Source organism: Rousettus aegyptiacus, unplaced genomic scaffold, assembly GCF_014176215.1.
Source record: "Rousettus aegyptiacus isolate mRouAeg1 unplaced genomic scaffold, mRouAeg1.p scaffold_m13_p_7, whole genome shotgun sequence".
NCBI lineage: Eukaryota > Metazoa > Chordata > Mammalia > Chiroptera > Pteropodidae > Rousettus > Rousettus aegyptiacus.
This window is the reverse complement of record NW_023416310.1, coordinates 100,700,571-100,723,567: the sequence shown is the minus strand read 5'-3', so window position 1 is coordinate 100,723,567 and position 22,997 is coordinate 100,700,571. Positions and strand designations below refer to the sequence as shown.

At 47.0% G+C, this 22,997-nt stretch overlaps 1 protein-coding gene across 6 annotated transcripts in view; it reads right to left on the bottom strand.

The window, feature by feature from the left end:
• Nucleotides 1-18,760, bottom strand: part of LOC107506816 (core histone macro-H2A.1) — a 70,950-nt gene extending 52,190 nt beyond the window's left edge. For 2 of the 6 annotated variants that reach the window (XR_004951837.1, XM_036224024.1), the window contains exons 1-2: nt 18,597-18,759; nt 8,695-8,899 (exon numbers count right to left, since the gene is read on the bottom strand). Coding sequence is in view for 5 of the 6 variants with exons in the window: in XM_036224024.1 (XP_036079917.1) it covers nt 8,695-8,866 (172 nt within the window). In the remaining variant the exon portion in view is untranslated. Of the gene's footprint in view, nt 1-8,694; nt 8,900-18,596 lie in introns of all 6 variants that reach the window. The other 4 variants (XM_036224021.1, XM_036224022.1, XM_036224023.1 and 1 more) reach the window with 4 other exon arrangements.
• Nucleotides 18,761-22,997: the final 4,237 nt, after the last annotated feature.

Sequence of the window (22,997 nt, the reverse complement as noted above, 5' to 3'; positions counted from 1 at the left end):
AAGAATTGATTAGTTGGACTTCATTGAAACTAAAAACCTCTGCTCTGTGAAAGACACTGTTAAGAGAATAAAATAAGTCACATACTGGGAGAAAATGTTTCCGGGAGAAAGCGATGAGGGCTTTCCTTTCTCCAAGTGATGCATTCCAATCCCCCACTGTGGGAGAGCAGTGGGATGGGTCATTGTTTCATGAAGGGGGCCCAGGTCACATCTTCACTGTCCTGGACAATCTTGTGGACTTCTCAGAAGGACTGGATACAGACTGCGTAAAAGCTCAGTTTTTGAGCTACACAGCAGATTCACGTGTCCCTGGGCAAAGTGTGTCCTCAAGCTGTGCTGCCTCTTGCACAAACTGGAAGTGGTAGTGAAGTACTGAGGAAGTTCACCCCTTGGTGGTGGCCACATTCTAGCCTCAAGCCCTGAGGTCTGACCCACCTGGGGTCTACTAACTGGCCGGCCATGTGACACTACAACATCAGGGAAATACAAAGGTGCCCAGTGCTGAACTGCTGCTTTTTAAAGCACTCCTTGAATGTCCATCTACCATGGAATCACCTATTCCCCAGGGAGGCTGAAGGACGACTGGCAATGTAGTGTATGCGGAGAGCATCTCCTTAATTACTTCCTGATTTGCTTTGTAAGATCATGTATAGTGATAATTTCCTAAGACTGGCTATCAGAGAAGATCAAGAGCAGATATTAATAAAAAACAAATAATTACACTAAAATCTAATTCTCATGCATGTACACATATACACAAAATGGATCATAGGCATTTAGTGCCAGCTACTATATCTCTAGGCAGCGGGATTTTGAGTTTTAGCTTCTGAAATTTTCAAACACAAATTGCTCACATAACCATAAAAGGGAATATGCATTTAAATAACAGTCTGCAAACATTGGGTATCCAGCACACTGGAGTTTCAACCTCGGGGTTTCCATTTTTCTTCTAGTTATGACCCTCCAGCTCATTAAATCTTTAGTCTTCTCTTTTCTGTGTTTTTGTTTTTAAGGAAAATGAAACTAGTGAAGGGCAGCTCTTAAGGAAAATGAAACTGCAAAACAGTGAGCACTGTGGGGTGCTAAGAGCTCCTGGAGAGCATGAATGCCCATCAGGTGCTAGCAAGAGTTAGCTGGGTCCTGTCCTAACATGTTAGTCTAAGGTGGGGGTGGTCATGCTAACAAGCAATTGATGTAAAAAATTCAAAGGGCCTCGGAGCATCAAGGAGCCAGCCTTACTGTCCTCTTCTTCCTGCCCTATTTTTAGCTGTGAGTACAGGACACACTTGGGTGTCCTGGAAAGGAAAGTGGTAAAGAGGCCAGGTAAGTGACAGAGCCAAACGCGGGTTCTGCCTAGCCTAACCCCCATGCTTGTCAGATCCTTTCTTCCCCAGGCCGGAAATGCCAAGTGCGATGGGTGTTTGCTGAAATGAATACACAAGGAGAAGTGCTGCTGACAGAGAGGGCTCTCCCTACTGCACCTACAGAAGATGCGGGCAGGGATGGAGTGTGGCCCAATGACTAACACCGGAGGGATGCGACATCTGACCCAAATTACACATAAGAAATCAAACAAGCTAAAACTTGGGATGAGGATGATCCTTTTATCAGCCAAAACCAGGCAGCAAGGTATATTTTTAACAACCATCTCTTTTCCTTGGGATTTTATTGCAGGATGCAGTCAGGCACAAGGGCTGGGACTTATCTAGTCTGTAAAGTGGCCACAAGGTCACCCAGGGACCCTGCTTGTACAGGTCAGGAGCCGGCCTGTAAACCTCACCACGGTTGCTGAAACATGTGTAAGAGTGTGGATGTTCTGGTCACTGATGAGGCAGGAGAGAGAAGACTGAGGTCCAAAATATGGGGGATGGGGAGGGGAAAGCTTGGGAAAATGGAAAAGGAGTGTTTTTTTTTTTTTTTTAAGAATATACAAATTCAGATTTTATCATTTTGTAGATTAGATCCAAAGAAGAGAGAAGAAAAAAATTCTAGCCACAGTCTTACACTGTGAGAGGTGGAAACACACTACTATGACAACAGGTTTTTAAACAGACCAGAGTGCAGGTATCCAAATCAGCAGACCTCTCACAGTGGTCACCATGGAGGGCCTATGCTGATGACAAGGTATCGATGTTCAGTCTTGAGAGTGGGTAGCCAGGGCTTTCCATCCTCCTAATGTCCAGAAATCCCAAGAAAGGATTTGACTTTGTAAACAGGCTTATGTCCTAGGAGGTACGCTAGTGAATAAGGTATGTGATTAGGCTTTGGAACAGGGTTTCTGGACCAAAAAAAAGGAAAAACAAGTCATCACATCATTTTGGATTTGATGAACAGGAACCAGGCCTGTTTTCTCAGGGATTGGGTTAAATGGCTCCAAACGCTCCAACTTCCTCCCAGGGTAAGTTCCTTCAGCAGGGATTTTTGTCGTGAATCTCAGTGTCCAGAACAGGCCTGGAGACTAGCAGGCCCTCCCCAAGTCAGTGCTTGAGTGACTTAGTAGATTAAATGCATGGTTTCCCCAAGACACTACCTCACTTAGCAAATATCGCTGGAAGAGAAAGACCTAGGTTCCTTCCTTATTAGTCAAACTTTGTGCTTTGGTGCCACAACGAGCTAAACTGAAGTTCATGATTTATGGTGGCTCTCGATTTTGTTTCTTCACTTAGCATTGCTCACAGGGCCATTTCTCATGGGCTTAACCCACAACAGTGTCCCCTACACTGGCAGTACCCAACCTTTGTGGCACCAGGGACCGGTGCTCCTACGAGAGTCTAATGCCCCATGATCCGAGGTAGAGCTGAGGCGGTGATGCTAGCACTGGAGAGCGGCTGCAAATACACATCAAACTTCATTCACTTGCCCATCACTCACCTCCTGCTATGTGGCATGGTTCATAACAGGCCATGGGCTGGTGGTACCGGTCCGCGACCCAGAGGTTGGCAACCCCTGCCTTACACTGTACTGTGTATGGTGTTCCCTGAAAGGCTTTTATGACAAAAGTTTGGAAATCACTAAACAGTTCCTTCCCTAGAGGATGCATGGTACACCTGTATGTTCAGGGCTCTGAAAAGTCCTGCAATAAAGAAAACTGTTTATCAGTGATCCTCAAAATAAAACAAGATCCTTTACTGAGAAACCCAAAGTCATTCAAACATCCATCTCAAAAGAGGGAATGTGAATCTCACTGTCTCATTTCATCCCCAGAGCCCTATTTTGGTGTGAACTTCCTCTTACGTTTTGCCAAACACTTCAGTTCTACTGAACACAGTTTGACCAATGCTGACCCAGAATGCCTTAGACCTCTGACTTGAGACCAACAAATCACAAGTGTGCTTGCTCTCTGCTCTTCCGCATACTTCTCATTTACCCACCCCGACTCCCCACAGTGGATTTCAAGTATTCTTAATTTATCCCTTATATCTGCTCTATTCCCTTACTGGTTTGTGGGCTTGTGTGTCGCCAGCATCAATGGAAATTCCATTGGAGCAAAAGCCATGTTACCTGTTTCTTATTTCACATCTCCCACACTCCCAGCATTGTCCCCTGTGCTTAGTACAGCACTGCAGAGACTCTGAAGGTTTCCTGAGCTGAAATGTCAAGCATCCTTTAAATATTAGTTTAAAAAAAGTACCACAGTAACAAAGGGGTGAAAATGATACCTCAAAGAAACTGTTTCCCCATGATAATACTTATTTTTATCTATATTTATTGAATGTTTACCACCAATGCTGGCTATGGTGAAGTGTATTATCAATCCTCACAGCAACCCCCAGAGGTAGGGCTGCTATAATCCTCTAGGCTGGAAGGTCAAGGGCCAGGGAAGTAGAGAACGAAGTGAAGCCCAGATAGTCCTGGGTACTGAGAAGACAAGCAGACAGCATCACATTCCTTGGGAAGAGCTCTGAGAGGAGATCAGCACACCGCAGAGCCAGGTGCACAGAGATCTGGGGAAGGAGCTGTCTGGTCACCAGACTCAAGCTTGTTCCAGATGTTGACTTTCCTTTTAAGTTCAGCAAATGATTAGGCTCTGGACCCAAGAAGAGAAACAGATGCCAGCTTTAAGTTTCAGAGCAAGATGCAAGGCTGCAATCTCCTCCCCACGTCCACCCTAGCCTTCTGCAGGCCCTGAGAAGTGCTTGTGTGTTCTCTCACAGGGGAGCATGTAACTGGGCTCTGAGGGCCCCTGGCCTGCAGATATGTTGCCTGTTCAGACACTTGTACTGGTCTGGCCTAACACAGGCCCAGGGCTGGGTATGCTCCACTTCCAGCTAACTGGAAAACCCTTCGAAGTTTCCATGAGCATGCCAGGAGCTCAGGACAGAAGTGTTTGGTAGCAGGGCATCTTGGCACTGAAGGTGACATAGGCTCTAGGAGGCGGAGTCAAGTGGCAGCTTCAAACAAACCTGAAGCTGCCAAGACATGCTGCAGTTGCCTGGTAAGGCCCACGGGGTTTTGACCAGCTGTGAAAGGACACATGAGTGGGCAGTGACAGCTTCTATCACCATCCCTATAAGAAGTAGGCAACCCCCAGTCACCTTAGTAGCCAGAGAAGGATGACTTCCTCTCTTTGCTTTAACTCTAATGTACGTTAGCATGTGGGCACTTATACTATGCTGGCTTGGTCCACTAATTTTGGCCTCATAACAATCCTATCAGACAATCATTATCTGTACTTCATGGACAATAAAACCACAGCTGGGGAATGTAGTGCTTAGCCTAAGGCCACAATTAAGAAATGGCAGCTCTGACACTTAGGTCCACACTCTTAACCACTCAGTTCCACTGCCTCTTCTTGCTTTCCACTGAACCTCAGGGCACTCCAAGTGGTCCCCAGGGCTGGCCACCAAGGAGATGTCAGTTCCCTGCTCTAGAGCCACCTAGGCCTAAGTGGGCCCTGCAGCTCAGCAGTCCTTTAGCACCCCCTGGGCATCCAGATCCTTCCTCATTTCTCTGCAGGGGCCTTCTGAAGGCAGGAGGTGTGACCCGGCTATTTCGAATGGACCTTGTATGACATACCATCATCATCATGCCTGCAATTGTGTATGTCACCTGTAAGAGTCTGGGCCTCACAGAAAGGAAATAAATCCCTCCTACAAGGCCCTTCAGATAACAACAAGACAAGCAGAGTAGCTCTGGTTAACTGGTTAGTGACCATCCTCCAGGAAACATTTTATGATACCTACCTACTCATAGCACATACAGTCCTGCGTGATCACCTTTCTCTGCATGTATGTGTCTCTGGACAGAAATCTCTTTTGGGGTGGGGATAGGTCCTGTTCTGGTTTATACCCCAGTGCCTGATAATCATAGCTTCCAGTGAGGACCTGATGAATAGGGTAGTACTTCCGTTAGATGCTTTGTGTTAAAGCATGATATCTGGGCCACATTCTTAACTAGGCCCTGAGCTGCTTGAGGGCTGGTACCCTGGCTTCTCCCTCTTTCCATATCTTCCCCCCAAGCTCTGGGAAGAGGCTGGCACCCAGCACGTTCATCAAGCACAGTGAGTGGACGGCAGAGCCTGTCTCCCAGATCTCGCAGGGCTGCCTGGCATCATCCTCTCTAGGTCTCGGCTTGTGTCTCCCCCTCAAAGAAGCCGTCCTGAGCCAGTTCATCTCTAAGTGCCCAGCTGCCCACCCCCTTCATCTGTTTATTCCCTCTGTGGTATGAATCCCAGTCAGCAGCCATCTGGATTGGCTGGTTCTTTCTCCCAATCAGACAATGAGCTCCACTGGGAAGAGACCAATTCTGCCACGATCATCCCTATGCTCTCATACAGAGCCTACTGTGGCGCCTGACACACAGCAGGTGCACAATAAGCATGTGGCATGAACAGGAAAGGGCCTTAGTGAGACAAAAGCAAAGAGCAGAATAGAAAGAGGGCTCTTCCACCTTTCCTTCTCACTCAAGGACCAAAACCAAAGCTCTGATGGTTTCAAATAGCCACATGCTCCCACATCCCAGCCCAAGGGGCTCAGGGTAAGTCACCTTCCAAGAGCAGTCAGTGTAGGGATACAGCACTGTTCTAAGGGGTGGAACAGGGCAGCGTTCTCACTGGACATGGCCCCAGAGCTTAGCTCCTATCCCATCATCAGGCAACAGGACACATGACCACAGCAGTGACTGGGCACAGCACTAACAGCTCAGGACATCTCCTGAGCACCCGTCATGCAGGCAAGGCACCAAGTTGGGGGGCGGACTTCAGGCAATGGTCATGCCAGTGACTCAGCACTGCATGCGGCCAGAGGAAATGGTTCAGATTAAGCTAACTACGGCTCTGCTGGAAGGCCTTGGTAAAACTTAAAAATATATATTATTCTTTACTATAGAGGTTACTGTGGCTAATGCCAACAAGCACAACAGGTGTGATGCAAACCTGGTTAAGGATGTGCCATGACCTATTTTCCCAGCCATAGTGATTGGCTGCCCTGACCATTCCCACTCTTTGGGACCACTACCACACACCTGTGATAGCTGGGGTCAAGCACAACAGGTGTGGGGCAAACAGGGTCAAGGTCCTTGGGGCCAATGAAAACAGACCCACTGACCATGACCCCCTGAGCACTGTGCTGTTTCAGAGCCAGCCAAGCACAGACGAGGAAAATATACAGAGTTTCTGTGGGATGCAGATACTAGTTGTCTTGGATATGATGGAACGATGGTATTCCCCCATCCTGTGCCCTGCAAACTAAAAAGAGGAAGCTTAATGGAAGAAACGAAACTGATGTTGTACTTGACCTAATGACGGTGTCTGTAAAAACCCATGATAGGGGCATCACAGTGTTTGGTAACCAGAAAACACAGGCTTGCTGGGTTTGCACATTGTCAGCTTTCCCATTATGGTCAAACAAAGCTCCTCTGGCTCTCACAGCACCTGAGTTGATGGAGCAGGACTACTGTCTCCATTTGAGTTGTAAGGAAATTGGAGTCCAGAGAGATTGAGTCACTCTAGGTAACACAGCATATAAACTGCCAGGCTAGAACTAAAAAGTATCCTCTGATTTCTATCTACTGACTTCTCCCCTGGTCTTCCCAGCTGACTGCCATTGTTATACTTGGCTTGCCTGAGTATGTCACATAAATGCTGGGCCTCTGTTTCTCTGTCTATATAGTCAAAAGAATCGTGCCTAGGTCATGCTACCAGACATGCCACCTGTAAGAGTCTCTGACAAACAGAGGTCCAAAAGTCCCAGAATATGTGCAAACATCTCACATCTACAACACACCAATTATGACTGTGTTCTTCATGGGGAACCTTCGGTCTTGCCTTACTGAGAGACCTGGGAGAGCAAGGAGCAATCTAGTTCTTCTGCTGCCTGACTGTATCACTTTCGAAGAGGCGCCTTGTCTTTCTAAGAATCAAGGATGCTCCCTACTGCTACCTAGACAGATAGTGTGTGGAGCAGTAAGTGGTAAAAACATGATAACAGCAGGATGTGGGTCCCTTCTCAAGTCCTTACTGGTCATATGTGACCCTAGGCAAGTCCTTTTATACTTTAAGGCTGGTGTTCTCACACTAAAAATGGGGGTGGTATCCCTGACCAGCTGGCCTCCCACAATGCTATGGAGCCACCAATAAGAATAAGATCATATCTATGAAAATGTCCAAGGACACCATAGAAAGATGGCTGATTCCAAGACAGGGACAGGAAAAGTTCAAGGTAAGACTAGAACATCTCATAATATCAAAAAGCAAGAAAATGCAAAGAAACTGATGGAGACATGGCAAAAAGACATAGGAACCAGCCTGAGGGTCAAATGTGAGACAATTTGAGCATCAAAATGAGTAATGACATGACTGTGTATAACCCACTAAATTTTACAAAATCCATGAACCAACAGTGACAGTACAAAAAAATTTAAAAAGGGAAGGGAAGAAGAAAAGCTCTATTTTACCAAAGAATGGCAATTCATGTAGAAGAAATTACAGAAATAGAAAAAATAGAAAAAAATCACCATTTTATAACCACCATAATAATAACAGATTCTGGTAAGATCAGGGAACGCCAAAGCCACTGGGTGAAAGACTGGGATTCAGAATGTGCAGAAATCTGCAGACACCACCTTAATCTAATAAACAAACCAAACATCACTAATGACAAGACAAAGTCACATCGGATACCTTCTGACATGTCACCAGAGAAGGACTCGTCACTTATACAATTCTACTAAAACATTTAAGCTGAATCCAAGCATGAGACCAATCCAGACTAAAATGACATTCTGCAAAACAACTGGCCCAGACTCTTCAAAAACATCTATGTCAAGAAAGATTTTTAAAAAGCTGGTGAATTGTTTTAGGTTAATTAAGACTAGAGAAACCTGAAACTCAAATGCAATGTATGACCCTGAAACAGATCCTGGATTGGGAAAGGATGCCAAACATATTTATGAAGAACATTACTGGTGCAACTGAGGAAATTTTAAAATAAAACATATAATAAATTATGGCCCAAAATAAATGTACACATACTTGTATGCATATATACACACACATACACACACATGGGGTAAGGGGACAAAATGTTAACAACTGGTGAATCTAGATTAAAATGTTCACTGTACTATTCTTACAACTTTTCTGTAGGTTTGAAAAAAAGTTTCAATATAAAAGAAACTGAAAAGTCCTATCATGCTTGTAAGCTGTCAGAACTGCCACAGTCTGAGCCAGAGTTATCGAGTTGACTCGGCACTCACCTGTCAGGTACTCCAGAACAGCAGCCATGTACACGGGTGCCCCCACTCCAATCCTGTACTTGGGGTGGCCTTTCTTGATGTACCGCAGCATCCGCCCCACAGGGAAGATAACACCTGCCTTGGCAGACCGGGAGGTTTTGGTGGACTTCTTCTTCCCTCCCCTGCTCGACATGGCGGTGGCCCTGGAGCTGGATCAGTAAGCACACTGTGGAGGCATAAGGGACACCATCAGGATCATTGGCAACAGCGCATACCCCCTTTCACCTTACATGCTGGCCCCTGGAAGAAACAGGTCCTGCCAGCACAAGCCACTGCCTGCAGCTGCCAAGCCCTCCAAGCCCCACTGACGTACTCCACTAGAACGCAGAGGCCCCTAAAGAGAGAATGGCTTAGCCTTTCACACTTTATACCATGACATCAATTTTATCGGCCATTTCCATTTAAAAGTTACTCCGACAATGACTGCTCTTAAGTATCTTGCCTTTATGCCACATGATGTAAAAGAAAATGAGGTTTCTTGGCTACACTCTACACCTTATTAAATAATTGCATTTTCATCCACTTGAGACTGGAACTGATAAATTTGCTGAAGACTTCATAAAAGAAAACTATGTCACCTGCCCCGAAAATAGAGCTGTAAAGCGAGATGCCCAAGTCTTTGATGACAGCAGCATCTCTACTTTACAATCCTTTATCTGTGAGGCGGGAATGGCTCACAGCTCAGTGGGTAGCCCTCAGTGGGAGGCCCTCTGAGCATTGCCAGTCTGCCAGACATGCCTGCCCTTACAGAAGTGTTTTTTCTCCCCTGCTCCTTCTCCCAATGGCCATCCAAAATGCCACTCAGTCCAAGGATGGTCCTCCTCAACACCTGTGAGGCCCTCTCCTCTCCATCCTGGCTGTGACTGGATCCAGGTCATCTCTACCTTAACCAAATGATCACAAACACCACTGGTCTCCTCTCCTCTAATCCACCTGTCCCACACACACAGGGCTATCTTTGTACACAAATCTGAATATGCCACAGCCTTATCTGCTGCAATTCCCAAGACAAAATCCAGACACCTGGCATACAATGCCCAGGAAATCTAGGCCTGGCACACCCATCCAGCTTTACCTTGTGCCTCTTGTTATCACAGGTAGGCCCCCCAAATGCCCTCCTCTGTGATGGAGTACTCTTTGGCCAGGACCCCCTCTATCCCTTGTACTTGCTTTCTGCCTTCTGACAACCCTTCTCCAAAGTGCTCAGATCCAGCCGCTCCACCTTCTGGGCTCCATGTGCCTCACACGGCAGCAGTGCTGGGTACACAGACCCATCTCTCCCATCAGACTGTAGGCTCTCGGGGCTGCCCCTGACTACAGAACCACCCAGTAAGATCGCAAATGTTTGCTAAAAGCATTCAAGTAACCATGCATTCAGTTCAGGAACTATGCTGGGGATTGGAGACAGCAGTCACAAGACAGCTGTGGTCCCTCTTCTAGGGCTGGTGGGGAAGAAAGGCAATAAATAACCCTATAGTCATTTAAATTATATTGGTGAAAGACCAGTGCAAGGTCCTAAGAGAGCGGCTGTGAAAAGGCCTCAGCCTACTCTGGGACACCAGGCAAGCGTTCCCTAGGAGACATTTATTCTCAGACCATTGAACCAAATGGGCAGGTCTCCCATTTACTGGTAAACTGAGGTCAGACTCCATGGTGTGTGGGCCCCTCCAGCTCCAACAGTCCATGCCTCTACGGTCATGGAGGCCAGAGTCAGGAATCCTTGTTACTCTGACCTCCACCTTTATACTTGGGACATGCCTTGGTCTATACTTATCAGTGTGACCCCCAAGATCACCTCAAATCATCGGCCTGACAGAGACAACCAAAGCAGCAGACAGCAGCATTCCTGGGCACTGGGGCAACTGCACTGGCAGGCCCAGCGGAATGAAGATGCTCAAGCCCTGGTTCTCGAAGATGCTGAAAGAGGCTGAAGTCCCCTGGGATGAGAACCCTGTATCTCACTCCATCAAGAGGGCACCAGTCTTAATTGATTACTGAGTGCTAAAGAGTCCCGGAAGGGTCTAAGTTATTCTGAAACAATTAGTTGGCTCTGTTTCTTGCTGTAATGACCTGTTTTATAACACTCCCTGCCAACAGGTACCCGTGCTCACTCTGAGCAGAAAATGGTATGTGTACACAAGTTTGCAGGGAAAGCTGCCACTGGGTTTCCTAGCAGTCTTTTGCTTCATTACAAATGTGTTTCACAGACTAACCCAACACCTTTGGATTAAGAGCTTTCAGATCTGAATGTTTCCCCTCTTTCAGCAGGAGAGGCCTGTGGTTAGTGATGATTAATACAGCTCAGCCCCATTCCTACTGGAGCACAGACTTAAGCTCTGTCTCCAGGACGACCTGTCTGGGTATGCTAGGGCTCCCTCTGTGAGAACTGGACAATGTCCTGCCCCAGAGAGAAGCCATTAGCATTTGGGGACCTGAATAGTCAGTCTCAGACATGCTTATTCCTTAAAGGTGATGCTCCTGATGCTTCCCTCGGACTCATACCTGGCTACTGAGCCTCAGAGCTGTTCCGACTACCTGCGGCAAGGACCCACTTATAAGTCCCACAGGTGCCTTGAACTCCTCTGGGTTTCTCACCCCCATCAGTAGCAACATCATGCATCAAGCTACTGAGCAGGAGTCAACCTGGCCCCTACTTTTCTGCCCACCTCCATGGCACCCAGTCAATAACCAAGTTCTGTTGAATCTACCTCCCTAACTTCTCAAGCCTCTTCCCTTCTCTTCACCCTCCCCACCTTGGTGCTTGCTTCTACTTCTTCTCACCTATTTCCTCAGCACCAGTCTCTCTCCATAGACACCAGAGATCTTTGCCTACTTTACTGATGGTTCCCCATCACCCTGAGCCAGCCACAAATGGCATCCTTCTACTACTTCTGCAGCACTGCTTCCTACCACCCCTGCCTGGGCTCAGATGCCTCAGGACACCCTTGACGTCCTTACCTGTGATGCTATGCCCAGAATGTCTTCATATGTGCTGTTTCTCCTGCCTGTAACACCCTCTGTCCTCCTGCCAACCTGCTGAATTGATGTTCACACGAGCCCTCTTCTTGAACCTGACTGTGGACTGGAATTGCTCTCTGCTCTGTGGTCCCATAGCACATACCCTGGGACATACCTGTGTGCCTACCTTCCCAGCTCAACTGCACTGCAAGCTACTTGGTGTCAGGCACTCATCCTTGGCTCCCTGGGTCCCAGGAAAGATATCGAACATCATGAAGCCACAAACACCACTGCTGAATGAAGAACATCTTCATGTCTCATTCTGAGTCTGGCTCCTCTCTGACAAAGCAGCCCCAAGTCTTTGTTTCTCCCGATGGGGGCTGTCCTGCAGAGATTCTGTTCCTCGTCACTCCCTGTGTTCTTTCTACACTTCTAACTATAGATCCTCAACCTGCGGCGACAGCTATGAAAATTCTGACTAAGCCATGCAGCCTCATGACATCCAGTAATGTGTGATGATTTTAAAAATGTCATTTGGGAAAATCGCTTTGTCTGCAGTGGCCCATGAATGTGCCAGTCCATCCTGCTCTTTACAGGGCCATGAAGATATGGGCACCAATGTGGGGATAGAGAGGGCTGTGACAGAGTGGCTGCTGAGCACTGTGGTGAATAATTAAAATTCCAAACACATTTCAAGTCATAGCTCTGCTACTTACTGCCTATGTGTCCTTGGGCCTACTTTTTTATCTGTCAAGTGAAGATGATGATAGAATGAATCTCAGAGAGTTGAATAAAAGCCTGCATATAAGAATATTGAATAAAATCATGCATATAAGAGCCTGACACTTGTCCACTGAGTGCTCAGCAAAGTTAGCAAAAATGACAATGTACATAAGATGAAAAAAGGCCACCTTCCTAAAGGGGAGGGTAGCACTAGCTGTTATAACAAATAAGCCCCTACAGCTTATTTCTCAATCACACAAAGTCCACAGTGGGCTTCCATCCATAACTTTCCAGTGCTTCTTCATAGGCTAAGTCATGGATCCAGACTCCTCCCAACCTTCCATGCCCAATTTCCAGGGTTACCAGGGAAAGAAAAAGGCCAGGGAGGAGAACACCTGGAATTTTTCAGGGGCCAAGCCTGGGGGTGAGGCACACCACTTCTGACCTTGATCCATCAACTACGACCTGGTCACCTGGCCATGCCTAATTGCAAGAGAGGTTGAGAAATGTCCTCTAGCTATTTGTTCGAAGAAAAGAAAAAAGAGGCAGCCCCTGTCGCATGACAAACCAATTTGAAAACTGACCTTAAAGCCAGAAGCGGAATGACCAGCCAAAGCCTGCTGGGGCCTGTTTGACTTATTTCCTACACCTAGCCTCTTCTGAGAGATGAACAGCCTTCCATCACAGTACAAGTGGCTTCTGATACACTCAGCTTCTTTTCAAAGCACAAACATTGCTCACAGGAGAAACAGCTATACTATCTTGCCAAACTGACAAAGTTGTGTCCTTCCTTCCTGGACTCATCAGCCAGGAGGACACCGCATTTAATAAACCAGAAGCCTTCACCCCTGTAGAGGGCCCCACATGCTTTAAAACAATGATAGGCATTTAGACAACCTTGGCATCTGTTCATCATGTTATGTTCATATACATTAGCTTGGCTGACTTTTTGACTGTTAACAGGTCAGGAAATAAAGATTCTGTGGTTGACCCTAAAGGGATCTATGTGGTCTTTATCGTTGCAACTCCTGCAACTATAAATCAATCACAATAGACAGGAACTTTGTTTGCAGAAACCCAAAGTTTACCCAGAGACACACAGCTGGAGACGGGCCGTACAGAGAGATGAGCCAGGCTTCAGTGAGAAGCAAGTCTCTGAATGCAGGCCCCTAAACAAATGAGATATGACCAGGACAACATGATCTGTCCTCATAGCACACAGCACAGGACTAATTTGAAACCTGGCTGAACAAGACGGACATGAAAACCACAAGTCCTCTACTACTAGGAGGGGCATGGAGGTGAGGAGGGCAAGGGGGCATCCTACATACCTACCATACCACTCTACTCCTCCCCTACAGGGCATCATAACAGACTCCTCACTGCATTGTAAACAGCCTGCATTTCCACTTCCACCATTTGGCACATGCCACTCACATTGTCTGAAACACTTTCTCTAGTCTTCTGTCTGGGACAGTCCTACCTAGTGGTCCCAACACTTTGTCTCATGATGCAGACCCATAAAGCAGCTCTTGTGTCTGCATTCCTGCCTTGTGGCCCACAGTCACATTCTAGTTTGAGGCAGCCCCATGCCCACAAGACTCTGCTGACCTCCGGCCCACCTCTCCCTATTTCCATCATCCAGGACACCACCAGGCTGCTCCCAGTTTCCTCAGTGGACATTCCTGCTGTGGCCCGAGCCCAGCTAAAAATCCCTTATAAGGTCTGCCACCATTCCTTAATGTGTTCACCTGCTTTTCTCAATTTATAAGTGTTCTGTGAATGTAGTTTCCAGGCCTTCCTTCCAATCTGACTGCCCCACTAGATCCAATTTTTAGAAACATTCTAAAGCCAATTACCCCACCCTTAGTACTTGTTACCCTGTATCATCGCTGCTTATTTCTCTGTCTTCTTGATAGGATGGACCAGTCAGCTCTGCTTACCATTGTATCTCCAAGACCCCACCACCCTTCCTGCTACCTGGTAGACTCTCAAATGCTGGCTGGATGGTGACTGATTCGTTGGCATTTACTGTGGATAAGGTTCTCTTGACAAAGATGAGGGCAACATTTCCAAAGGCTACAGGACTCAGAGATGTGGCAAATGGGACACCAGTCGGGGCCCTTCTCTGGGACCATTCATGTACACATACCTGGCCAAACCTTGGAGTCCCGGGAGCCTGTGGGGCTACCCTGGGGACTCCCAGGAAAGGAACAGTGCAATTGCCCTGATAGCTGAGATGAGTACCACACAGAGGCCTTCTGACTCCGACAATTCTATGGATCCAGTGACCTCTCATCTTGCCACTAGACTGTCTCAGTAACACAGATCTTATGAAAATACTTACTTTCCTCACATCTATAAGAGACTGATCTCTATTAAAACTGCAATATAAAAAATCTCTTAAATAATCAGGGCACTCACAAAACCACTGGAATGGTCAATCATGAAGTCTTTTATTATCTAAGCAATAAATGTGTGCATAGTGATCCTGAACAGAATATTAATTAGAACTGCTGGGGAGCTGCTAGTCAGACAGCCCTATCTCCAGCACCTGAGGATGAAGGAATCTGAGCTATCAGTGCTCACATCATTGTTACCGAGGGAGAACTGTCTCATCCTTTCCCTGAAGCTGGATAAATGTCCACATGTCCACATGCATTTGTCACCTGCCCATCAACTCCAATCATGAAGGTGAACCCAAGACACTTAATTCTGAAGCGTAGTATACTAATCCTATTTCCAGCATTCTCTCCCATTTACTCCTATCATACCAAATGATTAATGGTGTCACTGCTGTCATGTCCCCAGAGGCATGTGGATATACAACACAACAATTGCAGAGCTAGGGTTCACAAGCTACACTCTGATTGGCTCAGAACAGAGACCTGCTCTGGTACTCCAGCCAATCAGGAAAATATTTCTCTCCATTCATAAAACACTGCATCACAAAGTGAGCCTGATGATTAAAGAACTTATGGTCTACCCTCAGGGAACCAAGGGATTGCAACAGGGAAAGAAGGATAAATTGAGATAGTAAATAAATCCTAAACCACACATTTTGTTCCAGTAGATGTATCTCCCTCATACATTAGATTTTCAGTAGCGGGAAAAAACAAAACCCAAACACAAGTGTTGTTTACCACAAGCAGAAACAGTTTGCAGGAAGCTAGTCTGGAATTAAGATTTCATCTCTGCAAACCCTCTCCACTCCATGGTGTGCTTCCCCAGTTGCACCACACACACACACACACACACACACACACACACACACACACACACACAGAAGCATTGTATTTCGATAGTAAGGCACTGCCTGCCTACTTCACAAAGAAACTTTCCTCACACCTCCTCTTTTAAAGGTTCTGCCAAACTCTAAGATCACCACTCCAATGGAAGACCATCAATGGTCAAGGTTAGGATGTGAGCTTCAGTAGGTCAAGACCCTGGTCAGTTTTGGCAACTAGAAGCTATTCAATATTTAAACAGAAGAAGAGCTCCCAGTAAGAATAAAGAATACCTGACCACATCTCTCTCCCACCTAGAGCCTTCAAAAGCTTCGTATAGCTCTTAAGGTGAAGTCTAAATCCCTCAGTGTATTTCTGATCAGGACCCTCTGTCATTTGGCCTGTTTGTACTCTAGCTTCACCTGACTCCCCTCTAGGATCCAGCCATCCTGAGTCTCTGGCAGCTCCCTATTTGACCACTATTCTCATTGTTCTAAGGATCTACACATGTGGTTCCTCAGGCTTAAAACACTTATCCTCACCTGACCTCCTTTCCCCAGACAACTCCTATTCAGCCTTTCTGTGCCTGGTAAGGGTTTGCCTCTGGCTAGGTTACTATCCTGGGGACCACGATAGGAGCAACTGTGACCTCCTGCAATGACCTTGCAATGGCCACTGGCCTGTCTTCTCTGCATGTCAGCTTCCCAAGGACAAGGACTGGGCATTTCTTGATCATGGTTCTATCTCCATTGCCTGACCCAGAGTTAATTCTCAGGAACTATTTACTGAAAGACTGCATGACACTGATCTGGCAGGCTTGATCCAAGCAAACAAGCTATACGAGTCTTTGGTATTAAGCACTGACCCATTCGTGTTCACTCTTAACAGCTGAAGTGAGGCCCAATGTACTTCTAAACTTACAGAATGTGGAGAGGGCCCACAGGACAGGTATGGGCCCCACTCACCCCTACCCCTTCCCAGCCTGTGTCAAGAATGGGACTCTGAAAAACCCAACACAAATCCAAAGCCACACTCTAATGAGCACTACAGAATGCTGCAATTCTGATGACCACATACAGGTTATTGTTGAGTTTTGTCAGTGTGGAGTTTTCAGTTTGTGCTTTTAATTAAACAAATCTCTTTTAAATGACTTGGGGCATCCTTAGCCCTACAAGTATTAAAATATATGTACTCCAAGCCTCAATCTGGAGAAGGAATGCGGGCTCTCCCAGAGTTCTGCCATCTCCAGGACCAGAACATAAGGCAGATTGAAATGCACCACTTCTGACCCTGGCCCATTTGGTACAGACCAAGCCAGTGACTTATGGTTGTGTATTAGTCACATGTGATGGTCCAGACAACTCTCAAAATTTAACATGAACTATCCCTTCCTCATTCTAAATGCTCTGCCTGAAACAATTTTCACTTTAACTCCTTCTCTCAATACCTTTACCGCCATTAACAATGGTAACAGATTAAAACAAAATAGCAGACTGGTGAGATTGCCCACTCACCTAAAACTAGAGAATTTAAACTCTTGAAGGTTTAAAAAAGAAAGAAAACAGGTTTTAAAACATTTATCCTCATCAGAGAGACTCTTGTGCAAGACTGAGATGCCACTGCCCAACTTTGGTTAGTTTTGTACAAGGGGTATTAATTCCAGTTGTAGGCATGAGGTGTCCATTTCAGAGCTAATAACTCCTCTGAAGGCAGAGAGTACCCTAAAAGTGGCCTGCAGTAGGTGGATTACACTTAATTTACGACTGGAGCCTCCCACTCAAACCGAAAGCTGTTCAGAGTCCCTGGAGCAGGGAGCCTTAGAACAAAGCACTTCCCCTCCCCCTGTAACGGTAAAACCTCAAACCACAAAGGTGAAAGAAAAAGAAGCTAGCAGGAGTGCCCCTCTAATTGTCTATTCTTATATGCTGTTTGTTGAATCATTAAAATCTTATAAGGATTTCATGGTCATGTAATTGCTAAATTCGAGGTTCGTCTCAGCTGTTTCTACAGAAGCCTCTCACTTTCAAACTCAGCAATATATCTTCCCTAATATAACCTTCCAAGCAATGTACTGACAAGATCCTTGAGTGATCTGTGGTCTTTGCAGAAGTGGAGGTGGGGCGCGCAATCCACACACCTGTTGTCAGGTGATTCGGCTAGCAGCATCCTGCGCACTCACCCCGCCACCCCACCCCCCTCCCAGCGAGTCTCTTCCCTCCTGGACTTATCCACCCGGGTAGCCTGCAGCCTTCTGGAGTTACCTTTAAAAAAACCTCCCAACACACAGCAAACAAAAGACCATCAGGAGCCCACCGCGAGTTACGGGGGTTCCCCGGTTCCCGTGGCCCCTCTCCAGCTGGTCTCCGGACCAACCCCTTCCCAGGCCTGGCTCCAGTCCTGCGGTCATTCCCCCACCCCAACTACCACCCTGCCCTCCCAGCAGATAAGAGTCAGGAGCCTACATTGGGGCCACCTGCGTCCGGGCCCGACTTATTGTGCGGAGGCTGGCCATTCGAGGGCCGGCGTGGCCTCGCCAAGTCCAACTCCGCGTACAACCGCTCCCGAGCGCCCAGGCCCAGGTTTGCCAGCCAGCGCCGCGGGGCCTCCTCCGGCCTCAGGCCCAGCCGTCTGCCCGTCCACCTGGGAAAGGTCTCCGTTCCCACAAAAGCCCCCGGGCGCGGGCAGGAGGACGCGGTTGTGAGAAGTTGGCTTCCGGGTTTGCTTTCTGAACAAAACCAAAGGGAATCCCGCGCGGCCCGGGCACGGCCTGGGAGGGTGCCGTACGCGCGAGGCCCCGGCGTGGGCCGCGCCGAGCCCGGCAGCCCGCACCCCGGCAGCGCCGTCCGGTGCGCGCCAGGCCGGGCCGCTCCCAGGCACCGCGGCCGGAAGAGCGCGGCAGCCGGACCCGGGCGGCGGGGACGAGGCGCGCGGCGAGGGCTTTCGCGCGGCACTTACGGGCGGCTCGGAGGCTGCAGCAGAAAGGTGTCCGGCCTGTGCGCTCTGAGCTGCTCGCGCCTTTTCTCCCCGCGCTGCTCGCTGGCCCGCCCGCCTACTCGCTTCCCGCCCGCGCGCACCGCGCTCGCCCCCTCCGCCCGGCTCCGCAGCGGAGTGAACTGGAACCAGTCGCGGCGGCCCCGGGATTCCCACAATGCACAGCGCGCCGCTCGTCACATCCCATCCCGTCTCTGCGCGTCCGGCCACCCCTCCCGCGCCGCCCCGGCCTTGACCCTAATCCTGCGGCCGCGCGCGCAAGGAACCTCGGCACTGTGCAACCTGGATGTCGGTCGGTCTGTCCCCCGGCCGCACGGAGGCCCTGGCGACCGGCCCTGACGCTGGACGCCAGACGCAGGATCCACCCGAGCCCGGGGTGCGCCCTGAACAGAGGTGCGGGGGCAGAGCGGCTTCTCCAGCGCACGTCCCAGCCTGTGTCTCGAGTGACACAACGCCTACTGTGTGCCTGGCCCTCAGCTTGAGACTTTCGCTGCCTCATCCCTAGAAACCATCCCATTAACACAGGGAAGGAGGCGCAACTACTGTTACCAGCAAGCACTTTTCCCTCCCCAACCAATGCAGACCCCCGCACAGCTCAGAGCCCACCACTGTCTTTATACATAAGTCTCCAACAAACCTTTTTTGCCCCACGACCAACTACTGCATATCCGGCTGCCCTGGGGTTCTTCCTCATGACCCCCAAAAGTCGACCTGCTGTGCGTACGGAAGGCGTTCGCTACTTCGATTCAGCAAACGTTCACGATTGAACCCAGTTAGGATTCACTAATGTAAACAGTGATTCCCTATTCCACACTTGTTTTAAAACTGCAGACAAGCAGAAAAAGGAGGGACCCATGTAAAGACCGTCCATGAATTCCTAAATTAGTTTGTCTCCTGAAGGGGTTAGTGCCCCATCCCGGGTTCTTAAATAGGACCCCTTCCTTCTCCTCCCCTCCCCGCCCTCCGCCAAAGTGTGGAGGGGGCAGCCACCTGAGTACTAAAATGTTAACCAAATTTGCATAACAATATACACCTGGCAGAGTTGATGAGGTTTAAAGTACCGCTGCTGAAAGACCTCTCTTAGCCGTCAGGCTGCCCCCTAGAGCAGCGCTGGTAACCTCTGGCCTTCTCCATGATGTTTTTATACAGGACTTTAAAATTAGTTTGCAAAGCAGTGTCCGATACAAACCATTCATGCATTCATTAATTCAGTTAAGTACTGAAGTCATATGTTGGGCCATGCACCAATTTGGATGATAAAGATGAAGCAGTGAACAGAACAGGCAAAAAATCTTTGCCCTTCCGAAGTTTGCAGACTATTGGGGAAAGGAAGACAACCCACAAAAGAGATGATGAGTCAGATGGTGTAAATGCTATGGGGAAAAATGAGGCCTGGAAGGGTGATAAGGTAGGGTGAGGTGGAGTGGGGGTTCAAAATTTAGAGAAGACTTTCCCTGAAGTGACATTTAAGCAAAGACCTGAAGGAACAGAGGGAGCAAGCCATGTAGATATCTGAGTGTTCCAAGCCTGAGAAACAGTGAGTGCAAAGGTCCTGAGGCGCAAACGTGTCTGAAATTGGCAAGGAATGGTGTGTGTGTTCTTACCACTAAAAAGAAATGTTAATTATGTGCTGTGATAGTTGCGTTAACTAATGCTAAGGTGATAATCATATTGCAATATGTGACTGTATCAAATCAACATGTCGTGCACCATAAATGAGCACAACATATGTCAGTAATATCTCAATTTTTATAAAAGGAATAGTGAGTGTGAGGTTAGTGTAAAATGAGTGAAGGGAAGAGTTATAGGAGATAAAGCTGGAGAAATGATTCTTTGTGTCCCAAAATAAAGCATTAAGGTTGTGTGAGGGTCCCCCAGGGAAGCTGCAGAAGGGTGTCAGGGAAGGTGCAGAGACCACCTTCCTTGTTGCTCTGTCCTTCCCTGGGTCCTTTGGCAGGTTCCTCAGCTCTGCAGGGGCCAGACACCAAGCAAAGTTTCTGTGGGCCACAGTAAGTCAGGAGGATGCCAGACTTCATTTATTCACTCAATTAACATTTTCTGAGCACCTGCTGTGTGCCAGGCAGGTGCCAGGCTCCTTCCCAGGGTGAGAAACCTTGTAGGTATGTTATCACACTGTTCAAGCCCTGGTCCAAAATGTTAGCAGTCCTCCTGTAAACCTTACAAGAGGAAACAGCTGGACTGCAGTGAAGGCCAGGCCTATATGGAGAGAGTGAGGATGCCTGTAGCCTGCTGGTGTCTTGGAAGTGGACAGACCTGAGGCTTCTTATTACCCAGTGATGGCCAAGGCCAACATAGAGGATGATTGTCTAACAAATCCAAAACTGCAGCCCTATGAGGCCAAGAAGTAACTCACTCACCTTTTCTCCAACATTGGTTTCTGACACAATTGATTTCTCTGGTAACTTGGAAATGGGTAACATTTAAAAGGCCATTTTTTGCTCTCTATCTTATTGCACACTTACCATGTGCCAGGTCACATATATCCCATCATTTCACCCTCCCAACAGCCCCGGCAGGCAGTTCTGGGACATTTTCATCTTCATTTTATAGATGAGGACACTACAGATTCAGGTAGGCAAGAAATATGCCCTAGGATCACAGAGAGGGCAGGCTGATGCTGGAGTTCAAACCAGGTGTCTCTGGGACCTGAGCTCTGAAAAGAGCCCTTCTAGTGGCTTGGCTTCCTCTGCACCCAACATGTCCTCCCCACACCCCCAAATTCACAGTAGGTCTTTTTGTTCCTATGCAGTCATACACCACTGTCCTTGAGTGAGGCTCTGTACTCCTCCAAGAGCTGATCTTGGAGTTCTCCCCACACCGCATGCCCCTCCACAATATACCATCATCATAAGACTCACTAGGAATATTGTCACCTGGAGCTGTTCGAAGCAGAGCCTCTCTGTCTCCTCTGCTTTTCTCCAGAAGGTGCCACCCCCACCCCTGTAATTTTCATGCCCTGTTTTTCCACCTTGGTGACCTGCCCCTTCTCCCAATCTAGCTCAGGGGTTTCGCCAACTTAAAAAAAAAAAAAAAAAGTTGCAAAATAAATGCATATTCATCATGTAAAGTTTAGAAAATAAAAATGCACAAAGAGTAAAACTCATCCCCATTACACCGCTAGAAGACAACCACTGCTCCCCTTACAGCCTATGTATTCATGTCATTCATATCTACTTATTATTGAATATATTTGGGGTCCTACTGCATTTAGTGCTTGTCACCTACTTTTTAAACTGAATGGTCCTTTACGAACATTTAACCAGGTAGTTAGTCTACAACGGCAGTTCTCAAACCACTTGGATGCAAAATATTTTTATCCTCTTAAATTATTGAGGACTGTGGAGAGCTTTTGTTTATGTGGATTGTAGCTATCATTATTTACTCTGTTAGAAATTAAAACAAAAAAATTTAATATTAATTTATTCATTTTTAAAATATGAATCTGTAAACAAGTTAAATGTTAACATAAAAATGTATTTGTATGAAAAATAATTATATTCTCCAAACACAAATTAGTGAGAAGAGTGCCATTGTTTTGCAACTTTGTACATTTCTTTAACGTTTGGTTTAATAGAAGATACCTAGATTCTCATGTCTCCTATATTCAGTCAGTTGCTGTATGTTGTTCTGTTTGAAACAACATATAAAAAAATCCATCCTTACGCAGATATGTATTTGGGGGAGGGAGGATTTTAATAGCCTTTTCAGACAATTTTGGATGTTCTTCTCTGATACTACACCAAATTCAAGAAGTGTAGACTCTGAAATCAATCGATAAACTTTTGAACTCGGTAACATAAAATCTATTAGTCATCTCATATCTCGAATGGATCATTTAGTCATGCATGATTTGGTAAAATCATACATTGGTCATTTAGAAAACAATGGTTCTATGAGTTACGTAGAGCTTCCAAATATGAACACCTTTCATTGAACAATGTCAGAAAATCATATTCCTTAATATCACCACTGATATTAGCAGAAGATTTTTAAGTATTGGGAAGTTGTCAACTACAAATTTACTTGAAAGTTCACATAGTCACTGGCACCATGATGTCACAGTTATTTTCCTTGAAGTGACAGTTTCATCTCATTAATTTTCAAGAAAATACCTACAATGGATGCAGGGCTACATTATGACTTTCCTGGGCCTTAGGCATTTTTGTCTTCATGGGCCCGTTCCTCCATTAAAAAAAAAAAAGGCATTGGTATAAAGATAAATATATTAATATGTTAAATTTTCACTTAATGGAGAATTCAGCCCTGCACACATGCACGCGTGAACAACCATAATATGTCTGTCAGGCCCAGCTCCTTCACTAGGAACAGTGCCGAGACCCACAT